Source organism: Melanostigma gelatinosum (assembly GCF_949748355.1).
Source record: "Melanostigma gelatinosum genome assembly, chromosome: 16".
Lineage (NCBI taxonomy): Eukaryota > Metazoa > Chordata > Actinopteri > Perciformes > Zoarcidae > Melanostigma > Melanostigma gelatinosum.
The window spans coordinates 24,479,972-24,507,233 of record NC_136649.1 but is presented as its reverse complement, the minus strand read 5'-3'; the positions used below and the strand labels follow the sequence as shown (position 1 = coordinate 24,507,233).

The following is a 27,262-nucleotide window of genomic DNA, read 5'->3' as shown; positions in this document are numbered from 1 at the left end:
GGTGAACATAATATTATGCATTGGCCCTCTACATCCTCTAGTCTAATGAGCAGACTTATAAACGCACTGTTACAACTCCTTCATAGTGTCATATTGCTTTTCAGAGAATTATGATGATAAGTTCATAGTAGATGTAAAAGTATACTTATGTACAATATGTTATGTTGAACATTGTTGCTCCTGAATGGATCACAGCAACCCAATTATGTTCAACACAGCTCCATGTCCTTGGTCATGATGCCACAGCACTTAAAAGAATACACTTCATAATTCTCACAATTCTGACCCGTTGCTTTTTTATTAACAGCATTTACTTGTACTTTTACTTTCAATGAACAGGTTATGATGTTCATTTAATGTCAGAAAATTACTTTTGATACTTAAGTACTTTTGTACTTAAGTACAATAAATATCAGATACTTTAAGACTTTTACTCAAGTAGTATTCTAATAGGTGACTTTTTACTAGTAGTTTTCCAGTAAGGTATCTTTACTTTTACTCAAGTATGGCTTTTGAGTACTTTATACACCACTGGTTTGTTATTGTTCCGGGTTCAGAGGTCACAGTCCACCCAAAACATCAGATTTACCACAATTTAAGCTTCTGCATTTTACAAATGCACTAGTATTATTCAAAGGTGTTGTTGGGTTGGTAAGCCTCATACCGAACGCTTTATACGTGTGTTATTACACCACAGAAACTAATAACCGCAGCCGTGACTCATCATGAGCTCATTCAGCTGTAGGACAGCTCAGCAGGCCATATATATACATACTATATGTATATACTAATATATATACAAATATATGTGTATTTTATTAATAGGAGTTTGACCTCAGAAATAGAAAGAAGACCTGGTAGCCAATCAGAGAGCAGAGTTTAGATACAAACATCAACACGCTCGCTCGCACGCACGCACTCACACTCCCAGGTGGCGTCAGAAGTTGGAGCTCCAACAAACTGAGTCTTTCTTCAGAACAAGCAGATTAACGGCTGCAGGATTAAAAACAGAAAAACAGAACACCCACGATGACCAGGAGTGGTCTGCCGTTACCACAGTAACCAGGCAGCGGGGGGGGGGGGGGGGGGGGGGGGGCAGAACACACACACACACACCTCATCAAAAATGAAATCTGATGAAATTAAATATTTTCTTCTTCAAATAACTTTTAGCTCATTTCACCTTGAAGTTCAAACTTTCTTTGGTTTCATTTATGTAACTGAAATATACTTTATTGTTATGAGTATTATTACTGTTGAGATTCATCTTCCTAAATTTAACATTTTTTTTATTTTTCTAATGATTAATCAACAGATTTTTAAGATTAAATTGTATGAATATTAAAAATTAGTGAAAGAGTGAGTTAGTGAGTGAGAGAAAGAGTGAGTGAGTGAGTGAGAGAGTGAGTGCGAGAAAGAGTGAGTGAGTTAGTGAGTGAGAGAAAGAGTGAGTGAGTGAGAGAAAGAGTGAGAGAAAGTGTGAGTGAGTTGAGTGAGAGAAAGAGTGAGTGAGTTAGTGAGTGAGAGAAAGAGTGAGTGAGTGAGAGAAAGAGTGAGTGAGTGAGAGAAAGAGTGAGTGAGTGAGATAAAGAGTGAGAGAAAGAGTGAGTGAGTTGAGTGAGAGAAAGAGTGAGTGAGTTAGTGAGTGAGAGAAAGAGTGAGTGAGTGAGAGAAAGAGTGAGTGAGTGAGAGAAAGAGTGAGTGAGTGAGATAAAGAGTGAGAGAAAGAGTGAGTGAGTTGAGTGAGAGAAAGAGTGAGTGAGTGAAAGAGTGAGTGAGTTAGTGAGTGAGAGAAAGAGTGAGTGAGTGAGAGAAAGAGTGAGTGAGTGAGTGAGAGAAAGAGTGAGAGAAAGAGTGAGTTAGTGAGTGAAAGAGTGAGAGAAAGAGTGAGTGACTGAGTGAGAGAAAGAGTGAGTGAGTGAGAGACAGAGTGAGAGAAAGAGTGAGTGAGTGAAAGAGTGAGTTAGTGAGTGAGAGAAAGATTGAGTGATGTGAGTGAGTGAGTGAGAGAAAGAGTGAGAGAGTGAGTGAAAGAGTGAGTGAGTGAGTGAGAGAAAGAGTGAGTGAGTGAGATAAAGAGTGAGAGAAAGAGTGAGTGAGTGAGTGCGTGAATGAGTGAGTGAGAGAAAGAGTGAGTGAAAGAGTGAGTGAGAGAAAGAGTGAGTGAGTGAAAGAGTGAGTTAGTGAGTGAAAGAGTGAGTGAGTGAGAGAAATAGTGAGAGAAAGAGTGAGTGAGAGAAAGAGTGCGAGAAAGAGTGAGAGAAAGAGTGCAAGAAAGAGTGAGTGAGTGCGAGAAAGAGTGAAAGAGTGAGTGACTGAAAGAGTGAGTGAGTGTGTGAGAGAAAGAGTGACCGAAATAGTGAGTGAGAGAAAGAGTGAGTGAAAGAGTGAGTTAGTGAGTGAGAGAAAGAGTGAGTGAGTGAGCGAAAGAGTGAGTGAAAGAGTGAGTGAGTTAGTGAGTGAGAGAAAGAGTGAGTGAGTGAGTGAGAGAAAGAGTGAGTTAGTGAGTGAGTGAAAGAGTGAGTTAGTGAGTGAGAGAAAGAGTGAGTGAGTGAGAGAAAGAGTGAGAGAAAGAGTGAGTGAGTGAGATAAGAGTGAGAGAAAGAGTGAGTGAGTTGAGTGAGAGAAAGAGTGAGTGAGTGAAAGAGTGAGTGAGTTAGTGAGTGAGAGAAAGAGTGAGTGAGAGAAAGAGTGAGTGAGTGAGTGAGAGAAAGAGTGAGAGAAAGAGTGAGTTAGTGAGTGAGAGAAAGAGTGAGTGACTGAGTGAGAGAAAGAGTGAGTGAGTGAGAGACAGAGTGAGAGAAGAGTGAGTGAGTGAAAGAGTGAGTTAGTGAGTGAGAGAAAGATTGAGTGAGTGAGTGAGTGAGAGAAAGAGTGAGAGAGTGAGTGAAAGAGTGAGTGAGTGAGTGAGAGAAAGAGTGAGTGAGTGAGATAAAGAGTGAGAGAAAGAGTGAGTGAGTGCGTGAATGAGTGAGTGAGAGAAAGAGTGAGTGAAAGAGTGAGTGAGAGAAAGAGTGAGTGAGTGAAAGAGTGAGTTAGTGAGTGAAAGAGTGAGTGAGTGAGAGAAATAGTGAGAGAAGAGTGAGTGAGAGAAGAGTGCGAGAAAGAGTGAGAGAAAGAGTGCAAGAAAGAGTGAGTGAGTGCGAGAAAGAGTGAGAGAAAGAGTGAGTGACTGAAAGAGTGAGTGAGTGTGTGAGAGAAAGAGTGACCGAAATAGTGAGTGAGAGAAAGAGTGAGTGAAAGAGTGAGTTAGTGAGTGAGAGAAAGAGTGAGTGAGTGAGTGAGCGAAAGAGTGAGTGAAGAGTGAGTTAGTGAGTAAGAGAAAGAGTGAGTGAGTGAGTGAGAGAAAGAGTGAGTTAGTGAGTGAGTGAAAGAGTGAGTTAGTGAGTGAGAGAAAGAGTGAGTGAGTGAGAGAAAGAGTGAGAGAAGAGTGAGTGAGTGCGAGAAAGAGTGAGAGAAAGAGTGAGCACGAGAAAGAGTGAGAGAAAGAGTGAGTGACTGAAAGAGTGAGTGAGTGAGAGAAGAGTGATGAAATAGTGAGTGAGTGAGAGAAAGAGTGAGTGAAAGAGTGAGTTAGTGAGTGAGAGAAAGAGTGAGTGAAAGAGTGAGTGAGTGAGAGAAGAGTGAGTGAAGAGTGAGTGAGAGAAAGAGTGAGTGAGTTAGTGAGTGAAAGAGTGAGTGAGTTAGTGAGTGAAAGAGTGAGTTAGTGAGTGAGAGAAAGTTACTCACTTACACTTACACACTGACTGAAATCAGTTTTAATGTTGGTATTTCTTCTTCTCTGGTTTCATGTTTTGTTCTTTCTGATCAGAAAGCTGTTTCACAGCTGAAATCTTTAAGCTAACGAAGTTTTTTCGTTTTTCGTTAATCCGACAGTTTGACCGACTTGTTGGAAAATTGTCAAAGTTAAATTTTAATTAGAAGTTTTTAGGGAACAGAAAGTCAGAGCGGCTTCCTCACATTTGTCACAAAGATCCTGTGAAATTAATCTGAGTTTATGCTTGAAAGAAAGAATTTAAAAGAACCTTAAATCAACAGAAGAACTACGAGTTAGACTTCAATTAGAGAGGAGGAAGAAGAGGAGGAAGAGGAAGAAGAAGAGGAGGTGGAGGTAGAGGAGGAATAGAAGAAGAGGAAGAAGAAGAGGAGGTGGAGGAAGAGGAGGAGGAAGAGGAAGGAGAGGAGGAAGAGGAGGAAGAAGTGGAGGAAGAGGAAAGGAGGAAGAGGAAGGAGAAAGGAGAGGAGGAAGAAGAGGAGGAGGTGGAGGAAGAGGAAGGAGGAAGAAGAGGAGGAGGAAGAAGAGGAAGGAGAGGATGAGGAAGAAGAGGAAGAGGAGGAAGAGGACGAAGAGGAGGAGGAAGAAGAGGAAGAGGTGGAGGAAGAGGAAGAAGAGGAGGAGGAAGAGGAAGAAGAGGAAGAGGAAGAAGAGGAGGACAAGGAAGAAGAGGACAAGGAAGAGGAGGAGGAAGAGGTGGAGGAAGAGGAGGAGGAAGAGGAGGAGGAGGAAGAGGAGGACAAGGAAGAAGAGGAGGAGGAAGAGGAGGAAGAGGAAGAGGAGGAAGAGGAGGAATCCTTAACAGCAGAGTTTTGTAATATTCAAACATTCTTTGTTGTTTGAGGAGTTCAGGAGATAAAACCTTAAATCAACAGAATCTCATTCCATAAAACATATGAAACCATTTTAACACCAGTTTTGTATTTTCTTTATTCTTCATGATTCATGTTTCTGGACATTTTAAAAACTGCTTCAGTTAAAGAAAGATTTTATTCACAAATCTAAAAAAATCAATTCATATATATCTATATAACTGAACAGAAAGATGAACTAAAGAGTATAGATATGAATATGAAACAGAAGCTCTTTTTACTAAAACTCATCTGAAGAAACAAAATATAATTTAATATTTGAGAGATCAGCTGACGGCTCGGAGACTTCTGTTCCAACCTTCTTCCTCAAGACCTCCACCAGACGCTCCAACCTGAGGAAGAGGAGGAGAAAGAGGAGGAGGTTGAACTGAAGACAAACACTTTAATGAACATTTACAGACGATCCTCCTCAGTGAAATAGTCTCTCCCTCCCTCTCTCCCTCCCTCTCTCACCCCCCACCCCCCCCCCCCCTCTCTCAAACTAAATTAAACTTCTCCTCTCTAATAACCCCCCATAGAGCAAACATTCCTCTCTCCACTCTTCCCTAACTCTTCAGACCCCCCGCTGGCTCAGGTTTGAGCCAGGAGGACGACTTAATCTGCTTCATCACGAGTCTCATCCTCCATCTTCAGTGTGATGAGAGGAGAACGTCGTCCCGTTCCAGCTCACATATGAAGGATTAATTCTGAACAACGACTCTGCAGCACAACGTCCGCTGAATATCAATCATCACCACAAATCTCTTTAGTCCCACGCGCTTACCCGGTCTGTGAACACATCGCAGAGCCTCAGCAACGAGTCTCTCTGGTCTACTGGTCTAATGGTCTACTGGTCTAATGGTCTACTGGTCTAATGGTCTACTGGTCTAATGGTCTACTGGTCTCACTGGTCTACTGGTCTAATGGTCTACTGGTCTACTGGTCTCACTGGTCTCACGGTCTTACTGGTCTGGAACCAGCTCATCACCAGTAAGCAGGTCGTGAAAGATTATATTTACATTCTGAGTTCTTCCTGTTAGGACCAGTGTGTGTGTGTGTGTGTGTGTGTGTGGTGTATAAGTCACACACACACACACACACACACCCACACACACACAGGTGTGTTGAGTCGTACCTGCGGACTCTCTCGCTGGCCTCTTGCTCCGCCTCCTGACAGCGTTGGAGCTCCGCCTCCATACTCTGCTTCTCCTGCGACAGCTGCTGCACCTGGACCAGCAGGGGCGGGGCCTGAGCGACGCCGTCACTAGGCAACGAGGGACGAGGAGTCATGAGGAGGTCCTGAGAGCTGAGAGGAGGAGAGGAGAGGAGGAGAGGAGAGGAGAGGAGGAGAGGAGGAGGAGAAGAGGAGAGGAGGAGAGGTGGAGAGAAGAGGAGGAGAGGAGAGGAAATGAGGAGAGGAGGAGAGGAGAGGAGAGGAGAGGAGGAGAAGAGGAGAGGAGAGGAGGAGAGGAGAGGAGAGGAGGAGAGGTGGAGAAGAGAGGAGGAGAGGAGGAGGTGGAGAAGAGAGGAGGAGAGAAGAGGAGGAGAGGTGGAGAGGAGAGGAGGAGAGGAGGAGAGGAGAGGAGGAGGAGAGGTGGAGAGGAGAGGAGGAGAGGTGGAGAAGAGAGGAGGAGAGGAGGAGAGGAGGAGAGGTGGAGAGAAGAGGAGGAGAGGTGGAGAGGAGAGGAGAGGAGAGGAGAGGAGGAGAGGAGGAGAAGAGGAGAGGAGGAGAGGAAAGGAGGAGAGGAGGAGGAGAGGTGGAGAGGAGGAGAGGTGGAGAGAAGAGGAGGAGAGGAGGAGAGGAGGAGAGGAGAGGAGGAGAGGAGGAGAGGTGGAGAGGAGAGGAGGAGAGGAGGAGAGGAGGAGAGGTGGAGAGAAGAGGAGGAGAGGTGGAGAGGAGAGGAGGAGAGGTGGAGAGAAGAGGAGGAGAGGTGGAGAGAAGAGGAGAGGTGGAGAGAAGAGGAGGAGGAGAGGTGGAGAGGAGAGGAGGAGAGGAGAGGAGAGGTGGAGAGGTGGAGAGAAGAGGAGGAGAGGATGTTTCACCTGATGTGATCTGATAACAGCTGACTGTGACCTCACCATCAATGAGCTGATAGCTAATCAATAATCTGTGATATTAATATCTTCAGGTTCATTAAAGGTAAACAGAGCAGACACCAAGGACCAACCTCCCAGTCCACCCAGTCCAGACTGAGTCTGGCAGGATCCATGGATACCGTGGTGTTTCATCATGTTTAGTGTGTGTGTGTGTGTGTGTGTGTGTGTGTGTGTGTGTGCATCCATCCTACACAATCAAAGAGCAGGTGAGAGGAGGGTCTATAATAAAGCTTCAGTGAGGAATAGATGTCAGCCTGCTGAGATCCAGAGACCAGTCCAGATCTACCAGAGACCAGATCTACCAAAGACCGGTCCAGATCTACCAGAGACCAGACCAGTTTTTAAACTGGTTTACAGGATTCATTGACCGGGATCAGACCCCGGTCTGAAGCTGACCTGTGATTGGCTCGTAGCACCTGTAGCTCCATATCCAGCCGCCGTTGGTCCTCCAGAGCCACGCCTCTTTGTCGCTGAAGCCTCAGCAGCTCCGTCTGATTGGATAAAAAACACATCAATCAGATTAACCTTCTGACAGTCAACTCATTTAAATCATGAATGATGGTGGTGATTGTGGTGATGGTGATGATGGTGATGATTGTGGTGATGGTGATGAAGGTGATGATTGTGGTGATGGTGATGATGGTGGTGATGGTGGTGATTGTGGTGATGGTGGTGATGGTGATGATTGTGGTGATGGTGATGATGGTGGTGATGGTGGTGATGATTGTGGTGATGGTGATGATGGTGATGATTGTGGTGATGGTGATGATGGTGATGATTGTGGTGATGGTGATGATGGTGATGATGGTGGTGATGATGGTGATGATTGTGGTGATGGTGATGATGGTGGTGATGGTGATGATTGTGGTGATGGTGATGAAGGTGATGATTGTGGTGATGGTGATGATGGTGGTGATGGTGATGATTGTGGTGATGGTGATGATTGTGGTGATGGTGATGATGGTGGTGATGGTGATGATTGTGGTGATGGTGATGAAGGTGATGATTGTGGTGATGGTGGTGATGGTGGTGATGGTGATGATGGTGATGATTGTGGTGATGGTGATGATGGTGATGATTGTGGTGATGGTGGTGATGGTGATGATGGTGGTGATGGTGATGATTGTGGTGATGGTGGTGATGGTGATGATTGTGGTGATGGTGATGATGGTGGTGATGGTGATGATTGTGGTGATGGTGATGATTGTGGTGATGGTGATGATGGTGGTGATGGTGGTGATTGTAGTGATGGTGGTGATGGTGATGATGGTGGTGATGGTGGTGAGGTGATGATTGTGGTGATGGTGATGATGGTGGTGATGGTGGTGATTGTGGTGATGGTGGTGATGGTGATGATGGTGGTGATGGTGATGATTGTGGTGATGGTGGTGATGATGGTGGTGATGGTGGTGATTGTGGTGATGGTGGTGATGGTGATGATTGTGGTGATGGTGATGATGGTGATGATTGTTGGTGATGGTGATGAAGGTGATGATTGTGGTGATGGTGATGATGGTGGTGTTGTGGTGATGGTGGTGATGGTGATGATGGTGGTGATGGTGATGATTGTGGTGATTGTGGTGATGGTTGTGGTGATGGTGATGATGGTGGTGATGATTGTGGTGATGGTGATGATGGTGGTTATGGTGGTGATGGTGGTGATGATGGTGGTGATGGTGGTGATTGTGGTGATGGTGATGATGGTGGTGATGGTGGTAATGGTGATGATTGTGGTGATGGTGATGAGGTGATGATTGTGGTGATGGTGATGATGGTGGTGATGGTGATGATTGTGGTGATGGTGATGATGGTGGTGATGGTGGTGATGGTGATGATGGTGATGATTGTGGTTGATGGTGATGAGGTGATGATTGTGGTGATGGTGATGATGGTGGTGATGGTGATGATTGTGGTGATGGTGATGATGGTGGTGATGGTGATGAAGGTGATGATTGTGGTGATGGTGATGATGGTGGTGATGGTGGTGATGGTGATGATTGTGGTGATGGTGATGAAGGTGGTGTGGTGGTGATTGTGGTGATGGTGATGATGGTGGTGATGGTGGTGATGGTGATGATTGTGGTGATGGTGATGAAGGTGATGATTGTGGTGATGGTGGTGATGGTGATGATGGTGGTGATGGTGGTGATGGTGATGATTGTGGTGATGGTGATGATTGTGGTGATGGTGGTGATGGTGATGATTGTGGTGATGGTGATGATGGTGGTGATGGTGGTGATGGTGGTGATGGTGATGATGGTGGTGATGGTGGTGGTGATGATTGTGGTGATGGTGATGAGGTGATGATTGTGGTGATGGTGGTGATTGTGGTGATGGTGGTGATGGTGATGATGGTGATGGTGGTGATGGTGGTGATGGTGATGATGGTGATGATGGTGGTGGCGATCGGTTGCCCCGTCGCTCAGAGGTCCTGCGGCCGATCGACCCCGGTCGCAGCTGTTTCCTGTCCTGACCCTCAGTGGCGGAATGAACTCCCCACTGACCTCAGGACAGCAGAGTCACTGCCCATCTTTCATCAGGCTGAAGACTCACCTCTTCAAGAAGCACTACGTGAACCTTCACTCACCACTTACTGTATTCATGCTAGTTTGTTTCTGCACTTCTGCTCTGGTTTCTGCTCTTAGATGCTTGTTTAAAGGAGGATATGCACTTATGACTTCTGGTGACTAGTAGTTCTCTTGAATATGTTGAATATACTTATTGTAAGTCGCTTTGGATGAAAGCGTCTGCTAAATGACTGCTGTGATGATGATGATGAAGATGATGGTGTTATCATTAAGTCATATTATAAGTGTGTGCAGTTCTACTGCTTCATCTTGATCCCAGTGAGTCTGTTTAAATAAAGGATTAATTAACTAATTGACTCATTAGCTAACAACACTCTTCATAACGAGCTCATCAGATGCTCCAGGTGCATTGTGGGAATGAAAAGAGCTCAGTCCAGTAGAAGAATGATGTTGTGACCCTAAAAACAATCGTGTGTGTGAGAGCGAATATAATATATAAATACTCTACTGTAATATATACTGTATAAACATATATAGGACGTAAGAGGAGGTGCAAGGAGTCAGGACCTCCTCTTACCAATTACCTCCTTCCTCCTCTCACTTCCTTCCTCCTCCTCTTCCTCCTCCTCCTCCTCTTCTCACTTCCCACCTCCTCCTCCTCCTCCGCACTGATTAAAGCCCTTAATGTCTATGAGTTTAAAGTGAGACATCAAAAGAGAAACCAAACCCAGAGAGTCAATATGTGTCTTTTCCAGCCGGGCCGGAGGAGACGCTTCAAAAGAACCGATTTATTAATCAGAATAATTTGCAAATGAGCTGATCAGTGACCTTTAACATGAGGAGTTAAGGTCAATGAGGGGGGGGGACCAACCTGCCCGGACCTTCATCATGAGGAGGTAAGGTCAACCAAAGAGGAGGAGGGAGGAGGTGGTTTTGATTTAAGGATTTGGTTAATGTTCTGGTTTAGAGGTTTGGTTAATGTTCTGGTTTAGAGGTTTGGTTTAAAGTTCTGGTTTAGAGGTTTGGTTAATGTTCTGGTTTAGAGGTTTGGTTAATGTTCTGGTTTAGAGGTTTGGTTAATGTTCTGGTTTAGAGGTTTGGTTTAAAGTTCTGGTTTAGAGGTTTGGTTAATGTTCTGGTTTAGAGGTTTGGTTAAAGTTCTGGTTTAGAGGTTTGGCTAATGTTCTGGTTAATGTTCTGGTTTAGAGGTTTGGTTTAAAGTTTCTGGTTTAGAGGTTTGGTTAATGTTCTGGTTTAGAGGTTTGGTTTAAAGTTCTGGTTTAGAGGTTTGGTTAAAGTTCTGGTTTAGAGGTTTGGTTAATGTTCTGGTTTAGAGGTTTGGTTAAAGTTCTGGTTTAGAGGTTTGGCTAATGTTCTGGTTAATGTTCTGGTTTAGAGGTTTGGTTTAAAGTTTCTGGTTTAGAGGTTTGGTTTATGTTCTGGTTTAGAGGTTTGGTTTAAAGTTCTGGTTTAGAGGTTTGGTTAAAGTTCTGGTTTAGATGTTTGGTTAAAGTTCTGGTTTAGAGGTTTGGTTGAAAGTTCTGGTTTAGAGGTTTGGTTAAAGTTCTGGTTTAGATGTTTGGTTAAAGGTCTGGTTTAGAGGTTTGGATGTTTGGTTCAAGTTCTGGTTTAGAGGTTTGGTTAATGTTCTGGTTTAGAGGTTTGGTTAAAGTTCTGGTTTAGAGGTTTGGTTAATGTTCTGGTTTAGAGGTTTGGTTAATGTTCTGGTTTAGAGGTTTGGTTAATGTTCTGGTTTAGATGTTTGGTTAATGTTCTGGTTTAGAGGTTTGGTTAAAGTTGTGGTTTAGAGGTTTGGTTAATGTTCTGGTTCAGAGGTTTGGTTTAAAGTCCTCACTAAGACCAGGAGGGTGGACCACATCACTCCAGTTCTGATGTCTTTGCACTGGCTTCCTGTCCAACAAAGAATTGACTTTAAAATCCTGCTGTTGGTTTACAAAGCACTGAATGGTTTAGGGCCAAAATACATCTCTGATCTGCTGCTACCTTATGAACCATCCCGACCCCTCAGGTCGTCTGGGACCGGTCTACTTTCTGTTCCCAGAGTCAGAACTAAACATGGAGAAGCAGCGTTCAGTTTTTCTGCTCCACATATCTGGAACAAAGTCCCAGAAAGCTGCAGGTCTGCTGAGACCCTCAGCTCATTTAAATCAAGATTGAAGACCTTTCTGTTTGCTGCTGCCTTTAATTGAATCACATTCAATTCATATATTAATTAATTTCCTGCATTTATGCATTTTACTGCTGTATTTTATTTCTTACACGGTTTCTTTAACTGTTTTTAAATCGCCTTTTATTTTGCCTTATGTTTTGATGCTTTTAATGGTTTTATGTGAAGCACTTTGAATTACCTTGTTGTTGAAATGTGCTATACAAATAAACTTGCCTTGCCTGAGAGGTTTGGTTTAAAGTTTCTGGTTTAGAGGTTTGGTTAATGTTCTGGTTTAGAGGTTTGGTTTAAAGTTCTGGTTTAGAGGTTTGGTTTAAAGTTCTGGTTTAGATGTTTGGTTAAAGTTCTGGTTTAGAGGTTTGGTTTAAAGTTCTGGTTTAGAGGTTTGGTTAAAGTTCTGGTTTAGAGGGTTGGTTTAAAGTTCTGGTTTAGAGGTTTGGTTAATGTTCTGGTTCAGAGGTTTGGTTTAAAGTTCTGGTTTAGAGGTTTGGTTTAAAGTTCTGGTTTAGAGGTTTGGTTAAAGTTCTGGTTTAGATGTTTGGTTAAAGTTCTGGTTTAGAGGTTTGGTTAATGTTCTGGTTTAGAGGTTTGGTTAATGTTCTGGTTTAGAGGTTTGGTTTAATGTTCTGGTTTAGAGGTTTGGTTTAAAGTTCTGGTTTAGAGGTTTGGTTAAAGTTCTGGTTTAGATGTTTGGTTAATGTTCTGGTTTAGAGGTTTGGTTAATGTTCTGGTTTAGAGGTTTGGTTTAATGTTCTGGTTTAGAGGTTTGGTTTAAAGTTCTGGTTTAGAGGTTTGGTTAAAGTTCTGGTTTAGATGTTTGGTTAAAGTTCTGGTTTAGAGGTTTGGTTAATGTTCTGGTTTAGAGGTTTGGTTTAATGTTCTGGTTTAGAGGTTTGGTTAATGTTCTGGTTTAGAGGTTTGGTTAATGTTCTGGTTTAGAGGTTTGGTTAATGTTCTGGTTTAGAGGTTTGGTTAATGTTCTGGTTTAGAGGTTTGGTTAATGTTCTGGTTCAGAGGTTTGGTTTAAAGTTCTGGTTGAGAGGTTTGGTTGATGTTCTGGTTTAGAGGTTTGGTTAAATTTGTGGTTTAGATGTTTTCTTAAAGTTTTGGTTTACCGATTTGGTTAAAGTTCTGTTAGAAGTATGTGGTTTTGTTCTGATCCAAAGTTCTGAATTAAAGGCCTCGTTCAAAGCTGGTTTCAGCTTGGTGTTTCTTGGCGGCTCTGAGTCTGTCTGTCACGGCAGCTGCTGGTGTTTCTGTTGGAAATTAAAAACCTCTCCAGGCTCTAATCCCCCCGGAGCCCTCCAGCCTAATTAACAGACTTCACAGAGGGAAAAAAGAAAGAGTGCTACATTAATAGCAAAATGTAATACATTTCAGCAGAAGAACAGGAGGAAGGAGGAGAAACTGAGAATCTGATATCAGTCTACGTCAATGGTGAAATAAAAAACACATGAATATGATTAAATGAATGAATTCATCAATTAATTGATTTATAATGGACCAATTATTGTTGTATATAATATGTATACTTCAATGTAACTATCAGGGGTCTTCAACATTTTTCAGGCCAAGGACCCCAAACTGATAGAGATGGAGCAGGGACCGCCGACTACATATCTTGTATAACATTGTGTTTTATATTAAATAGGCCGAGTGCCATGTATAAACATGCCTGTTATCCTTCATACAATACTGAACTATTACAAGAATGGACACATTCATGTTTAGAGAAAACCATATATATATTTTTTTCTTCTTTTTTATCGTCTAATCAACCAAAGACTTCGCAGACCCCCTGCAGTACCTCCGCGGACCCCCTGTTGAAGACCCCTGAACTAGATAATACTGACTCAGTTAAAGGTGGTGTTGTACTGGACTACAACAATGAAGGAGAGCCTGAACCTTAAAACAAGTTCCTTTGAGGTGTTGACCAAGGTTGACAACTATTTCGTCTTCACAGTGACACGCGCTCCCCCCCCCCCCCCCCCCCCCCACACACACACACACACACACACACACACACACACACACACACACACACACACACACACACACACACACACACACACACACACACACACACACACACACACACACACACACTGTTTGAATAACAGGTTGTTGGCAAACAAGCTGCAGCGTCTCCAGGGCAGGTTGTCATGACGACGGAGTAGACATCCCATCATCACCATTCAACAAAGAGTGTGTGTGTGTGTGTGTGTGTGTGTGAGCGAGAGTGCATTACCTCTTTTGCACACCGCTCTCTCTCCTGGACCACGTCCTGTTCCAAACGTTTGCTCTGCAGAGAAACAGCTGATTATTGATGACATCACAACGTAAAGCTCTGTTTTATGATGTCATCACCAGAAATAAATGAATCAAATAAAAGATTCACGCTGCTGCCTGAAAGGCTAAACGCCAACAAATAAATATGGATCGAAGCAGAATATTCCGTTAAAGAAAAGCATGCTGTGATTACGGACAGTCTTGGTTTTTGGTCGTTACCATTTTGGGTTTTTTTGCAACCAGATGTGAGAGGAGAGGGTGGACAACCAAACGCTAAATATGAATTATTTTAGGCAACCAACATGTTACAATTAACTTAGATGAAGTGAAAAAAACACTCTGAAAGGTTATAGTTTGAAACAAAAGCACAGAGACCTGTCAATCACAGTAGCCCCGCCCTAAAGCATCCCCTGCTTTATGGTCTGTGTGACTCTAAATGGACCATAATGTACTAAATGAACATCATGCTGTATTGAAGAAGACTTGAAACTAGAGATTGAGACATAAACTCATGTTTACAATGTTTACTGAGGTAATAAATCAAGAGAGAAGTAGAGTCATTTTCTATAGACTTCTATACAACCAGAGGAGTCGCCCCCTGGTGGACACTAGAGAGAATGCAGCTTTAACACATGAAGCTTTGGAGAACTTTATAGAACCAGAATTTGCCACCTGGCAGTCACCACTGGAATCTAATTCTACAAGTAGTATAATACTCATAACATCAGTGTAGATCAGTCTTTATCTGACATGTAATATCCTGTACTCACACCTGTACTGAAGTAAAACTACAAAAGTATTATCATCAACATATACTTTGTCTCTTTAATGTTACAGCTGCTAAATTCTCATGAATGTGACATCACATGAATACAGATATGAACCTGTACACTCATCGCGTTATTACTCTATTTCTATTTAATAAAGTTCATGAACATAACAATGAAGATGAAACCAATCAGCTGGAGGATCCACAGACTTCAGTGTGTAATCTGCCTCCAGCTGTGGACGGTCCTTCAAGAGCCGCCTGTGGGAATCAAACCCACAACCTTCCTGTCCGGCTCCTCCAGGTGAGCTTTAATAACCTGTAATGACTTGATATCAACTCAATAAAGAACAGCTGCAGCCGTGATATGAGACAGAGAGACAGAGAGAGAGAGAGAGAGAGAGAGAGAGAGAGAGAGAAAGACAGACAGAGAGAGACAGACAGAGAGAGAGAGACAGAGACAGACAGAGAGAGACAGAGACAGACAGACAGAGAGAGACAGAGAGAGAGAGCGAGAGAGAGAGAGAGAGACAGAGAGAGAGAGAGACAGAGAGAGAGAGAGACAGAGAGAGAGAGAGACAGAGAGACAGAGACAGAGAGACAGAGACAGAGACAGAGAGAGACAGAGACAGAGAGAGACAGAGAGAGAGAGACAGAGAGACAGAGAGAGACAGAGAGAGAGAGACAGAGAGACAGAGAGAGAGACAGAGAGAGACTCGTCCCAGAAGTCCCGGTTGCGGGGTGAGATAATCCCTGAGAGATGAGGAGATGAGGAGAGGGAACGAGGGATCGTTCATCGGCGGGGGGAGAGGAATCCTCCAGCGTGGAGTGTTCTCTTCTTCTTCTCCTTCGAGGATTACGGCGGCATTTGAAACATATTTCGGCGGCGGAGTGAGGGTGGGATTAAGGTGTTACCGTGGAGGGGGGGTGTTAAAAGACGGCGGAGCGCGATATTGGAGGGTTAGCGTCGGTGGACTTGCTGATACTGAACAGAGTTTTGTGGGGTTAATGGAGGCGGGCGGGTGTTACCGTGGCGACGGCGAGGTCAAGATGGAGGTTAAGGTGTGAGGAGGCGGAGCCAAGAGAGGGGAGGCGTGTTGACACTGATGAGAGTTTAATACAAGTACTGCACATCTATACAAGTACTGCATCAACACTTAAAGTACCACTTCATCTATACAAGTACTTCATCAACACTTAAAGTACCACTTCATCTATACAAGTACTGCATCAACACTTAAAGTACCACTTCATCAATACAAGTACTGCATCAACACTTAAAGTACCACTTCATCAATACAAGTACTGCATCAACACTTAAAGTACCACTTCATCTATACAAGTACTGTATCAACACTTAAAGTACCACTTCATCAATACAAGTACTGCATCAACACTTAAAGTACCACTTCATCAATACAAGTACTGCATCAACACTTAAAGTACCACTTCATCTATACAAGTACTGTATCAACACTTAAAGTACCACTTCATCTATACAAGTACTTCATCAACATTTAAAGTACCACTTCATCTATACAAGTACTGCATCAACACTTAAAGTACCACTTCATCTATACAAGTACTGTATCAACACTTAAAGTACCACTTCATCTATACAAGTACTGCATCAACACTTAAAGTACCACTTCATCTATACAAGTACTGCATCAACACTTAAAGTACCACTTCATCAATACAAGTACTGCATCAACACTTAAAGTACCACTTCATCAATACAAGTACTGCATCAACACTTAAAGTACCACTTCATCTATACAAGTACTGCATCAACACTTAAAGTACCACTTCATCTATACAAGTACTGTATCAACACTTAAAGTACCACTTCATCTATACAAGTACTGCATCAACACTTAAAGTACCACTTCATCAATACAAGTACTGCATCAACACTTAAAGTACCACTTCATCTATACAAGTACTGCATCAACACTTAAAGTACCACTTCATCTATACAAGTACTGTATCAACACTTAAAGTACCACTTCATCTATACAAGTACTTCATCAACACTTAAAGTACAACTTCATCTGTACAAGTACTGCATCAACACTTAAAGTACCACTTCATCAATACAAGTACTGCATCAACACTTAAAGTACCACTTCATCTATACAAGTACTGCATCGACACTTAAAGTACCACTTCATCTATACAAGTACTGCATCAACACTTAAAGTACCACTTCATCTATACAAGTACTGCATCAACACTTAAAGTACCACTTCATCTATACAAGTACTGCATCAACACTTAAAGTACCACTTCATCTATACAAGTACTGCATCAACACTTAAAGTACCACTTCATCAATACAAGTACTGCATCAACACTTAAAGTACCACTTCATCTATACAAGTACTGCATCGACACTTAAAGTACCACTTCATCTATACAAGTACTGCATCAACACTTAAAGTACCACTTCATCTATACAAGTACTGCATCAACACTTAAAGTACCACTTCATCTATACAAGTACTGCATCAACACTTAAAGTACCACTTCATCAATACAAGTACTGCATCAACACTTAAAGTACCACTTCATCTATACAAGTACTGCATCAACACTTAAAGTACCACTTCATCTATACAAGTACTGCATCAACACTTAAAGTACCACTTCATCTATACAAGTACTGCATCAACACTTAAAGTACCACTTCATCTATACAAGTACTGCATCAACACTTAAAGTACCACTTCATCTATACAAGTACTGCATCAACACTTAAAGTACCACTTCATCAATACAAGTACTGCATCAACACTTAAAGTACCACTTCATCTATACAAGTACTGCATCAACACTTAAAGTACCACTTCATCTATACAAGTACTGCATCAACACTTAAAGTACCACTTCATCTATACAAGTACTGCATCAACACTTAAAGTACCACTTCATCTATACAAGTACTGCATCAACACTTAAAGTACCACTTCATCTATACAAGTACTGCATCAACACTTAAAGTACCACTTCATCTATACAAGTACTGCATCAACACTTAAAGTACCACTTCATCTATACAAGTACTGCATCAACACTTAAAGTACCACTTCATCTATACAAGTACTGTATCAACACTTAAAGTACCACTTCATCTATACAAGTACTGCATCAACACTTAAAGTACCACTTCATCAATACAAGTACTGCATCAACACTTAAAGTACCACTTCATCTATACAAGTACTGCCTCAACACTTAAAGTACCACTTCATCTATACAAGTACTGCATCAACACTTAAAGTACCACTTCATCTATACAAGTACTGTATCAACACTTAAAGTACCACTTCATCTATACAAGTACTGCATCAACACTTAAAGTACCACTTCATCTGTACAAGTACTGCATCAACACTTAAAGTACCACTTCAACGTTTGCCATGTGACAGCAGAGGGAACAGATTGAGGTGTTGGGTCCTTGTACTCCATGTGCTCTGAAGCAGAGGCCTGAGGTCTGTCTGTTCCCTCAGAGGCCTGAGGTCTGTCTGTTCCCTCAGAGGGGTCAGGTCTGTCTGTTCCCTCAGAGGCCTGAGGTCTGTCTGTTCCCTCAGAGGGATCAGGTCTGTCTGTTCCCTCAGAGGGGTCAGGTCTGTCTGTTCCCTCAGAGGGATCAGGTCTGTCTGTTCCCTCAGAGGCCTGAGGTCTGTCTGTTCCCTCAGAGGCCTGATTGCAGTTAGGGCAGTGGTGGGCCATCAGGGCCTGCAAGGCCTTCTCTGCTGGCCTAAACAGAATCACAAAGTTATATCTATTTTATAATTTAATATTTTTTCTGAAATACACTACATGTATTGTAATTTATAAACATATTTCTCCATTATCTTATTTTCTCATTGCACAGCTCCTGTCTTCCTCAGCTGCTCTGCTTCCAGTGCAGCTTGTTTTAAGTAGAGCTTTTATCCAATCAGATCTCACCTCTGTGTCTCTAGGTAGAACAGAGCCAGAGGCCTGCAGACTCACAAGTGCATCCATGTGCACTTTAAGTGAACGGGGACGATGTTGTTGATTGTCAGTGTTCAACCAATCAGATCTTTAGTTTGAGATGTTGGGCGTATTCTTTGACGTGTCAGAGCTGCTAGCTGGCCTACAAGTACGTCAGCATTAGTGCAGCTCAGTGTCTGCGGCGAGGTGCAGCGTGCACTGTGATTGAGGCTGATGGGTAGTGAATCACATCACCTGATGCAGCTCAGCCGATCAAATATGGGCATTCTGACTGAGTGAGATGCACCATGACACAGGGTGCTGAGACGAGGAAAGACACTGCAGAGCAGTACGTTCAATGCTCAAGTTGTGAAAGTAAAATCATAAGACGATGTCTTTGGGCCGTGACTTGTCATGAAGGATCCCACAGCCAGACCAGCTGAGAACCACTGACCTCCATGAGCGCAGGAAACATTATGTTTTCCTGAATTTAAGCTTCTGCATTTTCCAAATGCTCTCGTACTATTCAAACGTATTGTAAGCCTCGTACCGAACGTTACGTACATTTAATACGTACATAGTTACATCCTTAGAAACTGATCATAGATGTGGCGCCATCATGTGGTTATAAGGTGGTATTTCAGCTGCAGGACAGCAGTGAAGGCCCAGGCATAAAATACACGGCCCGCCACTGAGTTAGAGAGAGCATCCAAAGCCCAGTTCACACCTACACGTGGCCGTCTGAGGGAGTTTGGTGGAGAGAGCTCGGTGCTGCTCTCATTGGACGAGGCCGAGGATGTCGAGGAGGGACTTCTGGTTTTACGACCAGATGTAACCAACTTACAAAACCACTGAGCGCGCCTGAACGCATCGCTGTTCCATTCTGACTCACGTCGGAGAAATTCTTCAGAAATGACTGTTTTGAGAGCATTCACCGCTAGTGAGGTCGGAAGTTGTTGTTTCATCGGTTCAAAGGTCAGAACCGCGGTTGGGCGAGTCCAAGATCGTCAGCCGTGTTTCTGTGATGAGAGAGCAATCTCCGTAGTCCACCGCGGTGGGGAGGGTCTCCACACACATGTAGCGTTAAGCTAATGTAGCTCCGGGATGAGCTAACTACCTCAGACTCGTGGAGATAACGAGACCTCTATGTCGTCTATCGCCACGATAGCGGCTCCATGTTGACAGTTCGGTCTATCTTCAACGTGTAGTCACATGTGACGTAGCACGTTCTTGATGACATCATACGTTGTCTGAGCTGTTCTCTCGCCTCTAGCACACACACGATGTTAGAGAGCGTGCTCATGGACGTACAGTAGTGAGTTCAGATATGAGCTGATTGATCGTTGTTATTGAATACTCTGTTCTAGCTGCTTGGAGCAGCTGTGTGTGGGTCATGTCTTCATGTGTTTGTGATAACAGCTGATATCAAACCTTCAGTTCACTCTGGATGTGTGGTAGTACTTTGACTGTTGACATTGTGAGGGAACACTAGTGATGAGACTTAGTTTATAGTTTGGTTATTGGTCCTCGATCTCATTGATGTCAATAATTGAGTTTTTCATATTAGCTGACAACTCAAACAGGTTTCTCATCAGATTGTTGTTTTTTTCACCTAAAAGGAGGCCCCCCCCCTCCTGTCTGTCATCCTTCCATCAGTCTCACTTCTCATCTTTTCCTCCCCCCCTTCATCCTCCCACAGAGAGCGGCATATGAATCCAGATGCATTGTGGGTAATGAATCCTGGACTCTGCAGGTTTGTGTAATAACGTCTGTGAAGTGAACTCAGATAATAATCAGAGGAGCAGACGAGGATTCCTTCAACTCATCTTCCACCTCTGAAGCTCATCTCCACTTATCGATTATGGATCAATATTCACCTGATCAAACCACAACACACCTTAACTAAGATTTAAGATAGATTATACTATATATACAAATACGCAACTATATTCAGTTTTAAATACAACAAAGAAAAGCAGAAAATAAGTTTCATCTGTTATCAAAAATGATTATTCTGTCAATCGACGAATCGATTAATCTACGAACCAATTAATCAATGAATGTACTAACCAATTCATATAATAATCAATTCAGTTCATACAAATACATGAAACAAACTACAGTAACATAGTATTCCTGGAAAATAATCAATTTTATTCTCCAGCAACGTGGAAGAAAAGACCTTCATAACAATAATACTTCAGTAAGGAGCTGAAGACCATGTGATGTGACTGAAAGCTCAAGAAGGTTTCCTGTTGAAACACCGTAAGAAGTCATTTTAAAGGTTGTGTTGGGACCAAAGGGGTCTCTGTGTTCCTTCAGGGACCTGGTCTGGGTAGAAATAGAGCAAACCCCCAATAAAACCAGTCACACGTGGCCGTCTGAGGGAGTTTGGTGGAGAGAGCTCGGCGCTGCTCTCATTGGACGAGGCCGAGGATGCCGAGGCGGACTTCTGGTTTTACGACCAGATGCAACCAACTTACAAAACCACTGAGCGCGCCTGAACGCATCGCCGTTCCACGCGATTCAATTAGCAAGTAAGGAGGCAAGGACACAACGTTGCTGCTTCTAAAAGAAAGGCCTGGGCAACAGTTTCAACTTCACTGGACCAACAAAGACTTTTCATTCATGTTGTGTTTCGCTTCTTGGAAAAGAAAGCGAAAGTATTTGATTGCAAAAGTGAAGAAAACGCATTCTCATCAAGTCGACTTCATGCCGGCTGAAAGAATGAAGAATTCCCTTACTGAGCCCAAGAAACCCTACTCGCACGCTCACACGCACACGCACACACACACACACACACACACACACACACACACACACACACACACACACACACACACACACAGCTGATGTCAATATTTGTATTTTCTCACCATTCTAAATATTCATGTTCAAATTGAAACGACAAATACTTGAAGTGTGGACCTGTGTGACCCTCAGACAGGTCCACAGACAGACAGACAGACTCACCTTGACCACAGACCTGTCCCTCTCCTCCAGCACAGCCTTCATCTCCTCAGCGGTGATGTAATTTCTCCGTTGCCTTGCCAACAGTAGATGTTGGACCAGAACAGAGCCGAACCTCTGGACTTCATGGACGGAGTCAGAGTCACAGACAGACCGTAGAAGCCGATCAACGTCCTGATCAAAGAACAAAGAACCCATCAGATCAATAACGGGGCTGAATACATACAGTCCGGGCCAGAAGTATTTGGACTGTGACACCGTCCATCCTCCTCCGCTTATCCGGGGTCGGGTCGCGGTGGCAGCAGGCCCAGCAGGCCGACCCAGACCTCCCTCTCCCCCCAACATGTTCCAGCTCATTGTGGGGGATCCCGAGGCGTTCAGGCCAGCTGGGAGATGTAGTCCCTCCAGCGTGTTCTGGGTCTTCCCCGGGTCTCTTCCCAGTTGGACGTGCCTGGAAAACCTCCAGTGGGAGGCGTCCAGGAGGCATCCTGATTAGATGCTGAACCACCTCAGCTGACTCCTTTTGACGTGAAGGAGTAGCGGCTCGACTCCGAGCTCCCTCCTGATGACCGAGCTCCTGACCCGATCTCTAAGGCTGAGCCCGGCCACCCACAGGAGGAAGCTCATGTCGGCCGCTTGTAGGCGCGACCTCGTCCTTCCGGTCACGACCCAGAGTTGGTGACCATAGGTGAGGGTAGGAAGGTAGACCGAGTGGTACATTGAGAGCTTTGCCTTCCGGCTCAGCTCCCTCTTCACCAAGACGGTCCGGTGCAGCGCCTGCTTTACTGCTGCAGCCGCACCGATCCGCCTGCCGACCTCCCGCTCCATCTTACCCTCACTCTGAACAAGACCCCGAGATACTTGAACTCCTTCGCTTGACTGTTACACAATTTTTCTAATTTTGCCTTTTTACAGACTCCAATGGATTTAAACTAATCAGTCACTATGTGGTTGAAGTGTAGACTTTCAGCTTTAATTCAATGGATAAAACCAAAATATCACATGAAGCGTTTTGGAATTACGGCCACTTTTATACAGACTCCCACATTTTCAGAGGCTCAAAAGTAATTGGACAATTGTCTGACAAACGGCTTCATGGCCAGATGTGGTCGGTTCGGTCACTATTTCATGACAAATGATGCAGACAATAGGATTCAAAATGTTATATTTGCAGTTGGCAGCTGGTCCATGGAACTCTCAGCAGGAAACCAAAAAGGTGTCGATGCAAGTGAAGGAGGCCATTGTTAGGCTGGAAACACTTAAACCATCAGTCGGACTGCACAAACATTAGGTTTGACCAAATCAACAGTTCGGTACTTTCTTAAAAGGACTTCACTGGCAAGCTCACCAACACCAGAAGGCCCAGAAGACCACGGAAGACACATCTAAAGTGGATGATCGCAGAACTCTTACCTTGGTGAAGAAAACCCCTATATAACATCTACTGGAGTCAAGAAGACTGGAGGAGGTAGGCGTGCCATTGGTAAAGTCTACAATCAAGAGACGCCTTCATGCATCTAGATACAGAGGGTTCCCCACAAGGTGAGAACCTCTGGTAACACTGAAGAACAGGAAGGCCGATTAGACTTGGCCAGAAAACATCTGACAAAGACTGACCAGTTGGGAACAAGATTCTTTGGAGAGATGAAACCAAGATGAACTTGTACCAGAATGATGAAAGAGAGAAGTGTGGCTGCCAATGGAACCGGGTCACTGGTGTTCATTGATGATGTCACAGCTGATTGAAGCAGCAGGATGAGTTCTGAGGTGTTTAGGGCTAAACTATCTGCTCAGATTCAGCCTCATGCTGCAAAACTGATTGGATGGAGCTTCACAGTGCAGATGGATTATGACCTAAAACATACTGTGAACACAACCCAAGAGCTTCTTATATCAAAGGAATATTCTTCAATGGCCGAGTCAGTCACCTGATCTCAGCCCCAGTGAGCAGCTCTTCACTTTCTGAAGAGATGTCTATGGAGCCAGACGTCCGGCAGTCATTGACTACAAAGGATTCAAAATAATGATTCTATTCACAATTATGTTAGTTTCTCCAATTACGTTTGAACATGTGATGACTGTGTAAAAATGGCTAATTGTGATATTTTGGTTTTATCCATTGAATTAAAGCTGAAAGTCTAAACTTCAACCACATGTTGACTGATGAGTTTCAAATCCACTGGAGTCTGTAAAGAGGCAAAATATCTATCATATATGTTAATACACATATAGAATTTATGTTAATACATATATATCATAATATATATTATTAATACATGTATGTAATACATGTTAATGAATAGAAACAATGTTTTTATACCATGTCAGGATCCTCCAGAGGAACATCCTCCAGCCTGAGAGAGAAAACATATTACATCACAGTCACTGAGCAGACTTTATCCAGAGCGATTCACATTCTATCACATTCACACCGTCGGCTCAGCTCCGGGAGATATATCTATATCTATATGGATACATCTATATAGATATATCTATATCGATATATAGATATATCTCGCCCTCCCGTAGTCTCGCCCTCCTGTAGTCTCGCCCTCCTGTAGTCTCACCCTCCTGTAGTCTCACCCTCTGACCATATTAAACCTGGAGCAGCAGCCTGTTAGATGACCGGAGCTCGGCGGCTGCAGCAGCCGTCAGTCAGTAATTTGGAGTTTGTCTCCCTGAAGTCCAGCTGAAACTCTGTGATTTTAACCCAGACAACCATGATGGAGGACGAAGAGCTGCTAACCAGCTGGTCTTCTGCTGCTCCTCTCGGGAAGCTCTTTTCATTTAGCCTGCCGCTGTTTTTGTGTAATAAACTGTAATAAGGTGGCCGAGGCGGCTCCGCTCTGCAGGGAACAGCAGGTAATGAAAGACCGGCCGCCTCCAATAAAGCTCCTCTAACACCGAGCTTACGGCCATCCAGCCCGGCTCAGCCCGGATCGGGCCTCATTAACATGCCCACACACACACACGCACACACATGATCACAGAAACACCAACAGCATCCAAGAAGAGGAGGTTTACAGTTTGCGTGTAGGGTAAACGCACTTTATGATTATGATAAACAAACTTTATGTTTAAGGCAAACAACCGTCTGTCTTTATGGTAAACAAACCACACCCACCACATTTAAGACTATGCTTAAGACTTTATAGTTAGGGCTGGTTCAGGTTTATAGTTAGGGCTGGTTCAGGTTTATAGTTAGGGCTGGTTCAGGTTTATAGTTAGGGCTGGTTCAGGTTTATAGTTAGGACTGGTTCAGGTTTATAGTTAGGGCTGGTTCAGGTCTATAGTTAGGGCTGGTTCAGGTTTATAGTTATGGCTGGTTCAGGTTTATAGTTAGGGCTGGTTCAGGTTTATAGTTAGGGCTGGTTCAGGTTTATAGTTAGGACTGGTTCGGTTTATAGTTAGGGCTGGTTCAGGTCTATAGTTAGGGCTGGTTCAGGTTTATAGTTAGGACTGGTTCGGTTTATAGTTAGGGCTGGTTCAGGTCTATAGTTAGGGCTGGTTCAGGTTTATAGTTAGGGCTGGTTCAGGTTTATAGTTAGGGCTGGTTCAGGTTTATAGTTAGGGCTGATTCAGGTTTATAGTTAGGACTGGTTCAGGTTTATAGTTAGGGCTGGTTCAGGTTTATAGTTAGGGCTGGTTCAGGTTTATAGTTAGGGCTGGTTCAGGTTTATTGTTAGGGCTGGTTCAGGTTTATAGTTAGGGCTGGTTCAGGTTTATAGTTAGGACTGGTTCAGGTTTATAGTTAGGGCTGGTTCAGGTTTATAGTTAGGGCTGGTTCAGGTTTATAGTTAGGACTGGTTCAGGTTTATAGTTATGGCTGGTTCAGGTTTATAGTTAGGGCTGGTTCAGGTTTATTGTTAGGGCTGGTTCAGGTTTATAGTTAGGGCTGGTTCAGGTTTATAGTTAGGGCTGGTTCAGGTTTATAGTTAGGGCTGGTTCAGGTTTATAGTTAGGACTGGTTCAGGTTTATAGTTAGGGCTGGTTCAGGTTTATAGTTAGGGCTGGTTCAGGTTTATTGTTAGGGCTGGTTCAGGTTTATAGTTAGGACTGGTTCAGGTTTATAGTTAGGGCTGGTTCAGGTTTATAGTTAGGGCTGGTTCAGGTTTATAGTTAGGACTGGTTCAGGTTTATAGTTAGGGCTGGTTCAGGTTTATAGTTAGGGCTGGTTCAGGTTTATAGTTAGGACTGGTTCGGATTTATGTATCTCATGTATCTCATGTGTCATGTAGCTCATGTATTCCATGTGTCTCTGTATCTCATGTATCTCATGTATCTCATGTGTCTCATGTATCTCATGTATCTCATGTGTCTCATGTATCTCTGTATCTCTTGTGTCTCATGTATCTCATGTGTCTCATGTATCTCATGTATCTCATGTTTTCCATGTGTCTATGTATCTCATGTATCTCATGTTTTCCATGTGTCTCTGTATCTCATGTGTCTCATGTATCTCATGTGTCTCATGTATCTCATGTATCTCATGTATCCCATGTGTCTATGTATCTCATGTTTTCCATGTGTCTCTGTATCTCATGTGTCTCATGTATCTCATGTGTCTCATGTATTCCATGTATCTCATGTATTCCATGTGTTATGTATCTCATGTATCCCATGTGTCTCTGTATCTCATGTGTCTCATGTATTCCATGTGTCTATGTATCTCATGTGTCTCATGTTTTCCATGTGTCTCATGTATTCCATGTATCTCATGTATTCCATGTGTCTCATGTATTCCATGTGTCTCATGTATTCCATGTGTCTCATGTATTCCATGTGTCTCATGTATTCCATGTGTCTCATGTATTCCATGTGTCTCATGTGTCTCATGTATTCCATGTGTCTCATGTGTCTCATGTATTCCATGTATCTCATGTATCTCATGTATCTCATGTGTCGCATGTTTTCCATGTGTCTCATGTATTCCATGTGTCTCATGTATTCCATGTGTCTCATGTATTCCATGTGTCTCATGTGTCTCATGTTTCCATGTATCGCATGTTTTCCATGTGTCTCATGTTTTCCATGTGTCTCATGTATTCCATGTGTCTCATGTATTCCATGTATCTCATGTATTCCATGTATCTCATGTATTCCATGTATCTCATGTATTCCATGTGTCTCTGTATCTCATGTATTCCATGTGTCTCATGTATTCCATGTGTCTCATGTATTCCATGTGTCTCATGTATCTCATGTTTTCCATGTGTTGCATGTTTCATGTACTCCATGTGTCTCATGTGTCGCATGTTTTCCATGTGTCTCATGTATTCCATGTGTCTCATGTATCTCATGTGTCGCATGTTTTCCATGTGTCGCATGTTTTCCATGTGTCTCATGTATTCCATGTGTCTCATGTATTCCATGTGTCTCATGTATTCCATGTGTCTCATGTTTTCCATGTGTCTCTTGTATTCCATGTATCTCATGTATTCCATGTGTCTCATGTATCTCATGTTTTCCATGTGTCGCATGTTTTCCATGTGTCTCATGTCTCTCATGTATTCCATGTGTCTCATGTATTCCATGTATCTCATGTATTCCATGTGTCTCATGTATTCCATGTATCTCATGTATTCCATGTGTCTCATGTATTCCATGTGTCTCATGTATTCCATGTATCTCATGTATTCCATGTATCTCATGTTTTCCATGTGTCGCATGTATTCCATGTGTCTCATGTATTCCATGTGTCGCATGTTTTCCATGTGTCTCATGTATCTCATGTATTCCATGTGTCTCAAGTATTCCATGTGTCTCATGTATTCCATGTGTCTCATGTATTCCATGTATCTCATGTATTCCATGTATCTCATGTATTCCATGTATCTC

General features: G+C 43.2%; 1 protein-coding gene across 1 annotated transcript in view; it reads right to left on the bottom strand.

Moving 5' to 3' along the window:
- Positions 1-4,686: 4,686 nt before the first annotated feature.
- mipol1 (mirror-image polydactyly 1) overlaps positions 4,687-27,262 on the bottom strand; it is a gene marked incomplete at its 5' end in the record, with an annotated part of 49,265 nt that continues 26,689 nt past the window's right edge. Inside the window, 6 exons of the mRNA XM_079286841.1 lie at positions 4,687-4,979; positions 5,762-5,932; positions 7,120-7,214; positions 13,688-13,741; positions 21,428-21,598; positions 23,745-23,778. Of these exons, the coding sequence (XP_079142967.1) occupies positions 4,868-4,979; positions 5,762-5,932; positions 7,120-7,214; positions 13,688-13,741; positions 21,428-21,598; positions 23,745-23,778 (637 nt within the window). The 3' untranslated portion in view covers positions 4,687-4,867. The remainder of the gene's footprint in view (positions 4,980-5,761; positions 5,933-7,119; positions 7,215-13,687; positions 13,742-21,427; positions 21,599-23,744; positions 23,779-27,262) is intronic.